The 13,882-nt window shown below is 42.2% G+C and overlaps 1 protein-coding gene across 2 annotated transcripts in view; it reads left to right on the forward strand.

The window, feature by feature from the left end:
• The window catches only part of LOC135237312 (tyrosine-protein kinase HCK-like), a 39,953-nt gene that overhangs the window by 22,212 nt on the left and 3,859 nt on the right, over positions 1 to 13,882 (forward strand). Inside the window, exons 1-9 of one of the 2 annotated variants that reach the window (XM_064304350.1) lie at positions 3,859 to 4,014; positions 8,731 to 8,860; positions 9,350 to 9,377; positions 10,381 to 10,477; positions 11,395 to 11,490; positions 12,349 to 12,452; positions 12,600 to 12,749; positions 13,221 to 13,373; positions 13,487 to 13,669. In XM_064304350.1, coding sequence (XP_064160420.1) covers positions 8,732 to 8,860; positions 9,350 to 9,377; positions 10,381 to 10,477; positions 11,395 to 11,490; positions 12,349 to 12,452; positions 12,600 to 12,749; positions 13,221 to 13,373; positions 13,487 to 13,669 — 940 coding nt within the window. In that variant the 5' untranslated portion in view covers positions 3,859 to 4,014; position 8,731. Of the gene's footprint in view, positions 1 to 3,858; positions 4,015 to 8,730; positions 8,861 to 9,349; positions 9,378 to 10,380; positions 10,478 to 11,394; positions 11,491 to 12,348; positions 12,453 to 12,599; positions 12,750 to 13,220; positions 13,374 to 13,486; positions 13,670 to 13,882 lie in introns of those variants that run through there. The other variant, XM_064304351.1, reaches the window with a different exon arrangement.

Raw genomic sequence — 13,882 nt, forward strand, 5'->3', positions numbered from 1 at the left:
GCATGTTTACACACAATGCACCCATGAGGCAACCAAATCAGGGAACACTCTGCAGCTCTACAATCTGGGGGTGCATCCAGGCCTGAGACCACAGGAATCCCCAGGTCCACGGGGTCCCATGTCTGGAAACACAAGATGCTGTTCCAGCTTTAATCGGGCTCCAAGGGCCCAGTTTGATCCACATCTACAGGAGCCCAGCTGGGCTTTTGGAACTTTAGCATAGGAAGCAACACGCAGGTCTGGGTGTGTAGATATGTCTACAGCAGTGATGATTCTGGAGAGTGAGAATGACAACCACACATCTGCTCTCTAGGTCTCTCACAGCATAGGTGCATGCAAGTGATTATGGGTGTTTAATTGCCGAGACTATGTTGCAAGCCTGTTGCGAAACTGTTTAGTGTTCTAAATATATCTATAACACTTCAGTTTTCTCTATAGCACACACACACACACACACATTCACCTTGTGCTGTGTAGCCGATTTGTAAATGGACTGGTAGCAGTTTAATTAGGTCCATCCATTAAACACTGTAGTGGACTTGGACCTTGCAATGGCAAAGGGGGCATTCTCTCTCTTTCTCACTCTCTCTCTCTCTCTCTCTTTATGTCTCTCTCTCTCACTCACTTGCTCGCTTGCTTTGGGAGCAAGGTTTTGTTTTGTTTTAGCAGCACCAGGACGAAATATACATATTCACATATTCACAGTGATTGACAGTTATCATGATGGGAGCAGGATAACATAATTTAGAAGACGACGTCTGCTTCGCTAAGTTTGCTTCCACTTGCAAGCACTGCACCTTGAAAGGGCACAGTCCTGCATAGGCGTAATAAGCTATAAACTAAATATAATGTTATATCATAACATGGTTCCATCAATAAAAATATAAAAACAAAATTTATAAAACAGAATATTTATAAAAATGAACGAATGATGGTAACAGTGTTGTAGTGTTGCATGTGAATTTTTATTTACAACGTTGTTGGCTTACAGTGTCATGAAAAGTACCTGATTCCTCTATTATTGCATATGTATCACACTGAATGGTTTCAAATCTTTCAACAAAACATAATATTCTCTTTCTTATTGTGGCGTCATGGACACTGAGCTGAGGCTAGAGAGGCTTGCACTTCTTTGGATGTTCTGCTGGGATCTTTTGTGACTTCGTGGATGAGTTATCGCTGTACCCTTGGAGACAATTTGGCAGCCTGGCCATTCCTGGGAAGAGTTTCCACTGTTCCAAGTGTTCACCATTTGAAGATAATGGGTCTCACTGTGGATCAGTGGAGTCCCACAACCTTATAAATGGCTTTGTAACCCTTTCCAGACATATATTTCAACAACTTTTTTTCTCTCCTTTTCTGGAATTTCCTTTGATTGTGGCATAATGTGCTTGCATAAACTTTGTGGTGACTACTTCATTCTTGATGGTAAGGTTCAATATGAGTGGGGTTTAGATTCAACGGGGCTGGCTCCAAGCAAGCCTGGCTGTGTTTAATCAGATAAATCTAGTTATCAATTAAATTAGGTTAATTGTTTGATTGAGAAACTAATGACTTTTTCACATGGGTGATGTGGGTATTTTATATATCACAACTTTTCACATTAAGTATCGTGATATTACTTTGATAGACATCGCCCAGCCCTTGCTGTGAGTACAACTTGCTGCACTTATTCTACAGCTTCTGTCGGTCTGTGTTTTCTTACTGCACAGCTACATATACTACTCATTCTGTAAGTTTGTGTTCATGTACTACACAGCTACTCATATTCTACTCATTCTGTATGGCTGTGTTCACTTACTACACAGCTACACATATTTTAAAAAAATGTTTTTTGGGGTTTTTTTTCCTTTATTTGATAGGACAGTGTAGAGAGACAGGAAGGATTAGGAGGAGAGAAAGGGAGAGACGTGCAACAAAGGTCGGCGGTCAGATTCGGACCGCCGACGTCGCGGCTCGCATTGAGCATGTAGTTAGCGCTCTACGGGCTGGACCACTAGAGGCCCTACAGCTACACATATTGTACTCACATGTTTTTGTGGTTGGGCTACAGTAACAAGACTGCAGATAAAATGAATGTGGATTCATTCATTGTCAAATTGCCGCAAATTTAGTGGACCGCAGAGAACACTGTCTACAGAGACTCTGATTTATTTCCATGGAACCCCAGCTATAGATGGTTTATCCTTGAGTGTCTGCCAGTACACTTGTGGTGTACACTGCAGTTCCGTATGGTGTAGTGTGGGAAAAATACAGTTGAGTATGGTAAAGTACACAACAGTAATGGCAACAATAGTATTTTATAATTCTAGGCTTTTCAGTATTTATCAAGTTAAAATGCATAGATATTTATGGGTTTTGTGCCACAGAAGGGTGCTGTGTCCTGTGGAGCATATTGAGCAAACTATGTTTTTACATCTATCAAAAGATATAACCTCTCTCTAACACCCCTCTCTCGAACCTCCCTGCCCCCAAACCTCTAGTTTAACTAATCTTGCTTATCCTACCCACTATCGATTTGCTATTTTTAAAAAGTAATTGCCCTACTTGATTATATGTATAGTACATCTTTATATAATAGTTATGTAATCATACATATAGTTCTATCATAGATAAAACTAAGTTAGAACTGAGTTAGTCCTGATCAGTAGTGTTAATCAAACACAATCTGTTGGTCTGTTGTTCAGTATATCATCTTTGATGCCCCCTGCCTGTCAATTTGTGAATTACTCACACTGGTCTCTCTGACCCTTTATGCTTAAGTTTGTCCTCAACCCCGACCTCAAGCCACCACCCCACACCCACCCCCCATTGCAGTGTTAGAACTTATTTTCTCTCTTCTCTGTTAAAGTAATGATTTCCAGTAATCTATTTATGTAATCAGAAAATAATTATCTGCAACCGCCCCCCACCACCCCGCCCCCACCCTTGAACGGAAAGAAATGACAAGATTAAAATTACAGTAGCCTTGTTCCTTTTTTTGTTAGAGGAAGGAAACATTTCAGTAAGAGTAAAGTTTCCAGCAGTATAAGCTGTTGCACTCATACTCAACACAGAAAAGAACATGACGTCTGAAACAAAGCTGCTTGATTGCATTTGTATCCGTATTCTGAGCAAAAGAGAGACATAGCATGAAAAAGATGAGATTTTAACTGCATGGTAGTGCACCACAGCAGTTAGGGAACTGGGCTTGGAACAATATAGTCATAGGTTTGATTCCCAGGTGGAGCACTGCTGTATCTTTGAGCAAGTTACGTAACCTAAATTGCTTGAGTAAATATCCAGCGTTTATGAACTATATATTATAGTTCATAAATGAGTGAAATGTACATGTAAAGACTACTAAATGCCTAAAATGTAAATGAGAGAGTGTGTCTGTGTCTGCCAGTGTCTCTGTCTAAAGTGCTATACAAATAAAACTGAATTAAACTGGAAATTTGGTATACTGATAATTTACTTCCTTGGTGGGGAGAAATATTTTTAGGAAAAATGCTGAGACATACTGCAACTGTATCCGTAACAGTCATTTAACTTAGGAACAAGACCACTATGGGAGAGTTTTAAGTTTGGGTGCTGAGTCAGTAGTTACTGTTGGCCTACAGTGTGCTTGGAAATGTACCTAACTTTTTCATATATAATGTTTAGCTGTAATTTTTGTGGAACTTCGTTAAAGTTACAGCTTTTGAAGTTAACCTAGACACAGGTGTCGGCTAATCAAACAAATAATCTACATAAAAAGTTCAAATTGACATTCTTAGCTACAGTACGTGTACATATTCTTCTGTGAACAGTTTATTATCCGGAAGTATCACTGTGCGTACTGGGACTGCCCAGTTTATGGTCAAACGTGCAAAAGCGAGAAAGTTAACTTCCTTGTGTTCATAGTCTCTCAGTGCCGCTAATACTGCTGCGGAATGGAGGGCCGCACTTCAAATGAATAAAGCGGTTTCCAGCAAGACTTTCACTGGAATATTCCTCTGAAGAAAATAACTGGATTTATCACCGCGATAAAAGGTTGGTCTAAATGTTGTCCTACGGAATCATTCATGTTACAGTGTAGACTATCACACGAGCGTCTGTGAACTTTTAGAGACTACACTATACTGATGCTGAAAAACGAAAGATGATCTGTCTCGTTTTAAATGAAACTGTGCTGTGCAGAATTTTCAGTGATTGTCCTCTCCGAATTCAACTATTTAAGTCAGTGTATGTTATTTATAATTTATTGCTTTTTGTAGTCAAATAGCCGATAATCTCGATTCTTGCGTTTGTTTCCATGCAAAATAGCTTCCGCAGTTGATGAAACATTTATATCGTACAAATAAAATGTTATGGTCTTTTAAAATAAACTTAACAGTATGGACACTGAATCAACCGCTCAGGTGAGCTTGGATAACTGAACGCACTGTCACACTACGTGCCGTTATTCCGGTAATGCTTAAACATTCATAACCTCGCAAAACACATAACAGATCTTTCTCACTCAATTATTGGCAAAAGTGTTCACTTACACAAGAAAGGAAGTATTGAATCGCTGGGAAAAGCTTTACCTAGCCTACTTAGGCATCATACTGTGAGTGTCCATGGTATCTGGCCCCAGTAGCCTAAATCATGAGGGCAGCCAACTTAAAAAAATGTTTTATCTGGTTCCTTGTGAGTCGGTTTAGACTTGGATAAATAAATTATAAACTGGATGTCCTGTATGTACAATAGCTGGAGTTATTGGAATGCTTTTTTAAAAAAGATTTCCAGTTTGACTGTGTTTTCATTCACTCTCTCTGTTCTGATCCCTTTTTCAAAGACCGTGATCCCCAAGTCCAAAGACTATGGCTCTGTCTTCTATGTTAAATGCACGAGAAGTTGCTGAAAAATGACCGAAAGTATGGTGTCAGACACGTGATCACTTCTGGTATTTGGGTTTCAGCTGGAGGAAGCCAGTCGTTGTGCGGTTGTGTAGTCCTCTAGTGCCCGTGTGAGTTGGTTGAAAAAAGAGCAGAAAAATTAACTGTCAACAACATGTCATTAAAGGTGGCAGATTTAACCCCTTCTAAACCACATAACTCTTTCAAGATTGGCTGTCTGTTTTGGGCCTAAATGTCCGATTCAAACTGGCGCTCTTTTTGGACGTCAGCTGATGTAGGTTTAACTGCAGTCTACCTTCAGGGTGTCAGCCTGTCCCAAAACTTTGAAAAATGCTGATAGGTGTTGGTGTGGGTTGGTGGATCAAACACTGGAATGTTGTGGGATTGAACCCCATTTTAATCACTCTCATATCACTGAGGTGGGTTGTGAACTTTCACTGCTTGGTAATAACAAATTTTTATGTGAGATGAAAAAAAAGTGATGTGACAATGTGATGCGGCCCCGTTCTAGCCCAATTTTATTGGGGGGGGGGGGTATATTCTCATAAAAAGTGTAATTTCTAAGTAGCCTTTTCTTTTTGATCTTATGGTGAAGCCTAGTATATTGTGCAACCCGTCTGCCAGAGTAAGCATTGGCTATATTAATCTGGGCCAGAAATAAAATATTCAGTATGATGCGCACTGATTTTAGCAGTGACACCTAAAACACAATGAGAGCACGTTACCTGCTGCCTCGATGACAACGACCTGGGTGAATGTACGGTGCAAAAACAAACCTACAGTCATTCATGTTATGATTTAGGCTCCGTGTTCTTATACTTTTTATACAAAACGTTTTGAGGAATAGCTTACCAGAGAACAGAATATAGGCCTACATTTTAATGAACCACAAAACATCTTTTTAATAAGTGGCAAATGTTGCAAGAAATGATTTCTCAACCATAAATTTGTAAATAAAATGAGCACTTGTGACAGCATTGCTGAGAAATGAAAATAGTTACATAATAACCTGTACATAAAAACATCAATCACTTTTGCCTAAAAGTAACTTGCAATTTGCTTCCTAAATAATTTGTGTGTGCGTGTCTTTGTCAGATCTCTCAAGATCCAGGCCGCAGCAAAGATGGTCTCGATCCTCTTGCACTGTTAAGAATTGCACACGTGATTGGATCAGAAGCAACTATCTTGCTTCCGTCACTTGATGATATTTACATATAATCACATGATTGAATCAGGCATGTCTCTCATTTTATACTTCATGGCCGAACCTCCTTTACATTTTCCACAGCCTGGGTGAAGCCAGGTCCAGGCAGAGTGTGTGTAACGATCAGTACATAACAGTTTGCTGGATGCAAGAATTAAAAATTCAGAAATGACAGTACTCTTTTATGAAAATAGCAGGCTCAGTTTAATCACTGCATTTGCTGATCGCTGAATGTTTCAACATGAAATATACAAGTTAGATCATTGAATTTGAGACTGGAACACTAGTTAGTAAGCTTTGGCATTGTGCAATGCAGCATATTCCCAATAACCAAACAAATTGGACCATTGTTCTTTCCTGTGATGATCTCTTTTTAATGATGACCTCAAAAAACTCTGCAGGTCCGTACTGTTCTTTTGTTGGCCATGGCCTACAGCAGCCTTGGCTGTTAGCTAGCTAACTTTATGCTGCTAACGTTAATGCTACAGGCATCTCATAAATCACCACAATCTATAGTACAGGTACTGCCATTTTGTACTTTAGTCAGCAAGTGTGTTCTGCATGTCAAGTGACTTGCTTTTGCAGACACCACAAAAAGTAAAACTTGGTAACAAGTAATTCTTTAGCACTGTCTGCTTTATTATTGGGCACATGATTGATTTAGAACCCATCTAAAAATGGTGTCATATGTGGCTTATGTAAATGAGCCAGGCCAGTCTTCCTCAGAGGGCTTTCTGTTTGAACAAACCGTGGGCCCTTTAGGTTTTATTACTGACATGTATTAAATTCTGTCTGATGACCTCATAGAAAAACAAGACGATGTTAGGAATTACTGCAATGTTAATAATAATATCGGGATTGTTACTGACTGGGTGGTTAAATCTGAAATTTTAGTTTTTGGATTTTAGACATCCCTGTTTTGTAACAGCATCGCAACTAGTTTGTTGAGCCAGAAAAAAAGTAGCGGAACCTCAACACTGAAACCAGAACAGACTGGGGCCTAGAGGAAACTGTTAGCATCAGAGACTCAGACAGAAATGGCACTTAAAATGTAGAAGAGGCTTATAGCAGCACTGATAGGTTTCAGGCACTTGCCATATTTTCAGTATGTCAGGGCTCCAAACCTACCAAAGGGCTTTTGGTTCATTCAAAACTTTGCCCAAATCTGCTAACAATGGGGATCCGCCTTGTTCTGTTTTAGGTCTGTTATGTTTGGCGGCTGGTGTCTGTGCCATAATCTTGGACACTTGGCTGTTGTTTTTTAAACTTTTAAAGAATCAAACTTAGCCACGACCACGTCATTTAATCAATCCTAGATAGAGTAAAATTTTGTCCACCTAAAAGTGGTGGTCACTCATATATTTACTTTAATCTTACATACTCTACATATTCACATACAGACATACATAACATAACTGCACTCTTCCCATATTGCACTTTTCATCTGTAGAGAACTGTAATAGGGTACGAGTACTACTACGGCCCTAAGACAACTACGGCAGGCCTGCGTGGGAACGATAGAAACGGGAAATCATTTGGATTTTAGAGTGACTGAAACCATTGGTCTGATTGGCTGTATATTCTCATGGATCTCTCATTGCATGCACTTTCTTGCATGCACAGGATTCAAACCTGCAGGCTCCTTTTTTACCAAGTCCTCTAAGCTCCCCTTCTCCTTGCTATGAAGCAAATGTCCTTATATTCAGTGTCCAGTTCACATGTGGGTCCAGTTCAGTTCTATTTAGACTGCATTGAAAAGGGGAAACAAGGTAGTTGAGAGGAAGTGTCTATTTAAAACTTTTTTCCACTGCTTAAACTTTTTAACACTTACCAAAAGTGACGTTTCTTGGCAAAAGACTGGCACAGACCGTCAGAAATGGAGAAGGGTTGGGGGAGGAGGTAATGCGTTAAACTGCCTGTGGGTGACACCCACAGTGTTTGACCCAGGATTCAAATCGGCCCCCTGCTATTTTTTTAAAGGGTCATCATGAAATGTCTTTTATTGTAAAACTCACTTTTATTGTAAAAACAATATATATTCATCTTTAATTAACAATATATGAATTAATTTTTTATTCATTGAATGTATTGTTTACTTACATTCAGTTTTTAAGCATAATGTACCAAACATGGCAATCAAACTTCTGCACACTTATTAAGTTGCTTCCTCTTTTTTAAGAGATACAATTTATACTTTTAAAATTATATCGCTTTTAAAAATGATCGCCACTGACTTAGCATTGGGGAAACCCTCAGCTTACAGCAAAATACTGTACTACGGTAACTGCTGGGAGAATTCCAGCAGCTTCCTTGGCTAATCCGAATGCAGTGCCAGTAAAATACAATTATGGTAGGGTTGCTAAGGTTAGGGAGGTTCTAAAATTTCCACAAAAATGAACTAAACAGTGAACATTAAACTGTGTTTCCCCAATCCTGTCTGAAGTGATATTGTGCTGCAATTTCAAACATTCCAACTGTGTGTCATCTGTAGATTGCCTGAGTGAGCTCATTCATTACTTTAGCGCAGTAATTTGCCCCTGGTCTGCAATCAAAACCTCTCAGACTGCCCATCTACTGTAATGTGTGCACTGTGGCTTTGTGTACGATGCTGGTTTCTTGCCGTGTTGTTCAGCTGCTTGAGAACATGACTCTGTCTGATCCCAGGATGGGCTGTGCCAAGTCCAAGCCTGATGAGGACTCTACAAACAAGGCTCTGGACGACCAGAACTCCTCCAGCAAAACCCCACCTGGGCACTATGTTCAGGACCCCACATCCACATCCAAGAATACTGCAGTAAGTTACGGCCAAAGGGTGGGGGGGGCGACGAGAAGCTATGATGGTCACCAAGAAAGTAATGAGCGTTTCATTTTTTCTAAACATCTCCCAAAATGTTTTAAAAATGAAATGAAGCAAACAGTGGACTACACCCCTTACAGGAAGAATACAGTGTGAATGTTTGTGTGTGTGCGTGTTTGTGTGCATGTGTGTTTTTGTGTGTGCGAGTGTGTGTTTCTATGTGTGGTGCAGGGTCACTGTGTCAGAAGTGTGGGGCAGTTGTGAAAAATGGGCACATTGCATCACTGAGGAGTAGTTATAGTGCTAATTCGGTGAGATCAGTCCAAACCTCAATAAGTACTGAACACTCCTATTGATGTGTGGGCCAGTTGTCAAGACTTAATCCATTGCTGTCGTATGTAATGAAGTCTTTTAGTTAGAAAAGCCTGTGGAAATGAAACCGTTTTAACCCATTTCCTTTTTCTCGTTCTATCTCTCCCTCTTCAGACCAAACCCAGTCTTCCTGCAGCTGCTGGTGAGTGTGTGTACAGTGTGTGTATAATTCCTCCCCTTCCCACAGTCACTGTCTGTTATTCTCACAGTGTTGTTCTTGACTTTGCATCAGTCTGAGGACCACTCCCACATCTCAGTCCTGATGTACTCCCATCGGCTTCCTGCCTGCCCAGTGCTCTGGTGTCAGCTGTGTTATTTTCCGGGGGGGGGGGGGGGAAGGGGGGGAGGGGCAGGGGCACAGGGGGACAGGGGTAGGATCTCTCCAGATCTCCACACAGTTAACCTGCACCATAGCGTTTTCACTACATTGCTGTCATGTTTCTCTGTAGTGATGTGAGTGCAATGGCTAGTCCAACCACGTGTCCGCTCCTCTCCTGGACTGACCCAGAGCAGTGCTAATAGAGCCATCCTATATGGCACTCATCCCCCTACGAATTCAACCCAAACACCCACCCCACAACCTCCACTATAATTTCTGCTAACATCTCCCCACTCCTTCGATTGTCTGTTAGTTATTAGCTTAATTAAAGCCAGTATTTACAGAAGTATTTTACAGAATCTCACCTGATGTTCCAGGTGTAAATGAGTCGGTCACTGAAAGGTTATTTTAAAATCGGCAGAGGCCCTGACTACAGAACTGGAAGCATAATTCTGTTCTGTAGAGAGGAAGTGCTCTCAGCCTGACTGGGGAGTGGCACTCTGAGGAAATACCCAGCAGCCCTTTGGTTAGCCTCAGCCATTTTAGAGCTACGCTGGGCTCGAATCACCTCCCTTTGCAGGCATAGACACACGAGAGAATCAGCATGGGCGCTGCGGGATACAGCTGTGTGAGTTGGGACCTCAGAATGAGGAGCCCCCCATCCTGGCGAACAGGTCTATTCGTGTATGTGGCTGAGAGACAGTGTTATGCAAGGATGCTATGTAAGTGTTTTAGCGGTTTAGTCGGTCAGCGGGGTAGCGCAAAAGCACACGTGTCTGAGATGGTCCTGTGAGCGGTGTCCCTCTCACACGGCTCTCTGCTGCAGGTCCGGAAAGCGTAGCCATCGCGCTGTTTGATTATGAGGGCTTACACGAAGGAGACCTGGGCTTCAAGAAGGGCGATCGCCTGAAGATATTACAGGAGTGAGTCAGAGCCTGCGCCGCCCCCTAGTGTCAGAGAACTGTAATGGCAGCACTGCTTCCTCGAGCTGGGGTTCCCCAACCAGGTACTGGAGAGCCCCTGTGTATGCTGGTTTTCATTTCAGCCAATCCCTTAATGGTTTGGCTTCAATGGCCGGTTTACAGCATTTAGATGTTCACTGATTTCAACTGTAGATCCACTATTTAACCAATACATAATGTTACAAATGTGACATCTTTCAAAAAGCCATTTGCCACAGAAAATCACTCATTGTCTGAGAACTGATTTGACTGATTAAACGTCCATAAGTTAATTGGAATATTAATTCTATATCTGTTTCTGACATCAGGTAGAATATTTAGAGAGTAAACCATCCCTTGTTTGACATTAATTTCTCATTACCAACAAGTCCCAACAGGTCTTTCTATTTCAAAAGAAGAAAACCACATACACAGGGGTTCCCCCGGAACAGGGATGGAAACCCATGTCCAAGAGAAATATAAACATAGATTTTGAGTGCTTCACATGTACTGGTTTTGCTTTATGGGGAATAGGGGGTCACGGTCTAGATTTGTATGTAATCTTTTTGTTGTGTGTATTTGTAACTGATATTTTCTCTGAGCGCTCTGTAGTAAGATGGGACTTCCAAAGCTTGCTCTTTCTAATTCCACATCCCCCTCTATCCTTTCTCCCATCCTGTTTTCCTCTCCTTCTGCCTTTCATCATCCCCTCCCTCTCTTTGTACTCTTCCATCTTTCTGTTTTTTCCTCCCATCTCTCCCCTTTTTGCTTTCATTCCCTTCCCACCCTCTTTCTCTCCCCCATATTGCTCTGTCTGTCTGTCATTCTCTCCCTCCCTCTTTCTCTCTCCCCCTTTCCTTCTTCCATCGTTCTCTCCCTCCCTCCCTTCCTCCCTGCAGGTCAGGAGAGTGGTGGAAGGCCATGTCCATTAGCACAGGCCAGGAAGGATTCATTCCCAGTAACTATGTTGCAAAAGATAGCCTGGAAACAGAAGAGTGAGTATGTGTGTTTGTGTACTCGTGCATGTGTGTATGTATGTGTATGCGCGTGACTGAGAAACTGTGTGTGTGTGTGTGTGCGCGTGTGTGCATGTGTAAAAGAGTGCTTCTGTGCATATATGACTGCGACAGAGTGTGTGTGCATGTGACTGACAGACACTGTGTGTCTATATATGTGTGATAGAGTATGTATTTGTGTGTGTGTGTGTCTATGCATGTGCATACTTCTGGGTGTGTATGAGCATAGATGGGGAAATCATTGGGGGTTAATCATTCATACACAGTGTATGATAATAAAACCAAATCAGCTTGCGCAGATGAATCATTCACCTATGTGCACAAAACTCACCTGTATGTACAAATCAATAATTCACTTGCATGTATAGACAAAAATGGTAGATGACCTAACACAATGCATCTGTTCGAATGAGAGACAATGGACAATCTTCATGTATGGACATTTACATGAATATTCAAGCAGATTGTGGTTATTATGCGAAACAGTGTTCTTAAGATCTTGCTTTTAAACAAAGCTGACTAGCTACTACCCTGGCTATTTGTCTGTATTGTAAGAGAATGTGACAGCAAGAACAAGCTCATTAAGTTATTCAGTCAGACCAGGTACCTTCTCAACCAGCTGTCAAACCTGCTTCATAAATAAAACAATGGAAATGTGCACAGCAGTATGCAAGCAGTGAACATAGTGGTATGCATAATTTATTAACACTGCGCTATATATGTCATTAACAGGCCGTATTAATATGTCATTAATATGGCAGTATGTATGTCGTTGGCATGGCGGTACATCCCATTAGCATGTTGGTACATATGACATTATACTGCTCTGTTTTTCAGTTGGTTCTTCAAAGGCGTGAGCCGTAAAGATGCAGAGCGGCAGCTTCTGGCACCAGGGAATCGAGTGGGAGCCTTCATGATCCGCGACAGCGAGACCAGCAAAGGTCTGACTGCTGCTCCACACTGATGCTGCTCCACACTATGGCTACTTTACACTGCTGCTGCTCTACACTGCTGCTGCTCCACACTGCTGCTGCTACTCTATGCTTCTGTTCCGCACAGTTGTTGACTCTTCTGTGATGTCCCCGCAGGCAGTTACTCCCTTTCGGTGAGAGACAGTGACGGCTGCAGCACTGATACTGTCAAGCATTACAAGATCCGCACTCTGGACAACGGAGGTTTCTACATCTCCCCCCGTATCACCTTCAGCACTCTGCTGGAGCTGATCAGCCACTATAAGAGTGAGTTTCCTCTGTTAGCTATCACTATAAGAGTGAGTTTCCTCTGTTAGCTATCACTACAAGAGTGAGTGTCCCCTGTTGCTAGCTCTACAAGAGTGAGTGTCCCCTGTTAGCTAGCTCTACAAGAGTGAGTGTCCTCTGTTAGCTAGCTCTACAAGAGTGAGTGTCCTCTGTTAGCAGGCACTACAAGAGTGAGTGTCCTCTGTTAGCTAGCACTATAAGAGGGAGTGTCCCCTGTTAGCTAGCACTATAAGAGGGAGTGTCCTCTGTTAGCTAGCACTATAAGAGGGAGTGTCAAGTGTCATGTGCAAGTGCCCTGAACTACTCTTCCTACAGCGCTTCTGACAGTAACCTATTTCTGTGTGTGTTTGCGTGTGTGTGTGTGTGTGTGTGTGTGTGATGTATGTGTGTGTGTGTGTGTGTGTGTGTGTGTGATGTGCACATACTTTGGTGTATACAATGTGTGTACAGAGCAGAGTGATGGTCTGTGTCAGTGCCTGAAGGCACCGTGTTTGAGTCCAAAGCCACAGAAGCCCTGGGAGAAGGATGCCTGGGAGATCCCCAGGGAGTCCCTGAAGCTGGATAAGAAACTGGGGGCGGGCCAGTTCGGCGAGGTCTGGATGGGTGAGCCACGCGTCACTCAACCTTTCCATCCCATTGGCTGAGCGAGGCTAGGCTGAGAGCTAGCCCTGGCCTCCTGCAGTGATATGTGGGTAACATAGCTCTCCCCCTGTCAGCCACGTACAACAAGCACACCAAGGTGGCGGTGAAGACGATGAAGCCGGGCACCATGTCGGTGGAGGCCTTTCTGGAGGAAGCCAACCTGATGAAGAGCCTCCAGCACGACAAGCTGGTGCGCCTCAATGCCGTGGTAACCAAAGAGGAGCCCATTTACATCATCACGGAGTTCATGGAGAAAGGCAAGCATAGAGCAAACTTGCTTGCCTCATTGCTTCAGCTTCTCTCTTCTCTCTATTACTTTTCCTCTCTCACACTCCTTTCAGTATTCTCTACCTCCCTCTGCTCTCACTTGAAAGTACTTACATTTCTACGTGTATGAGAATTATATGTCATATAAAATTTGGCGTAATTCAATTTAAATAATTTTCTCATTGTGTAATTTTAATTCAATG

The sequence above is a fragment of the Anguilla rostrata genome, chromosome 13, assembly GCF_018555375.3.
Source record: "Anguilla rostrata isolate EN2019 chromosome 13, ASM1855537v3, whole genome shotgun sequence".
NCBI lineage: Eukaryota > Metazoa > Chordata > Actinopteri > Anguilliformes > Anguillidae > Anguilla > Anguilla rostrata.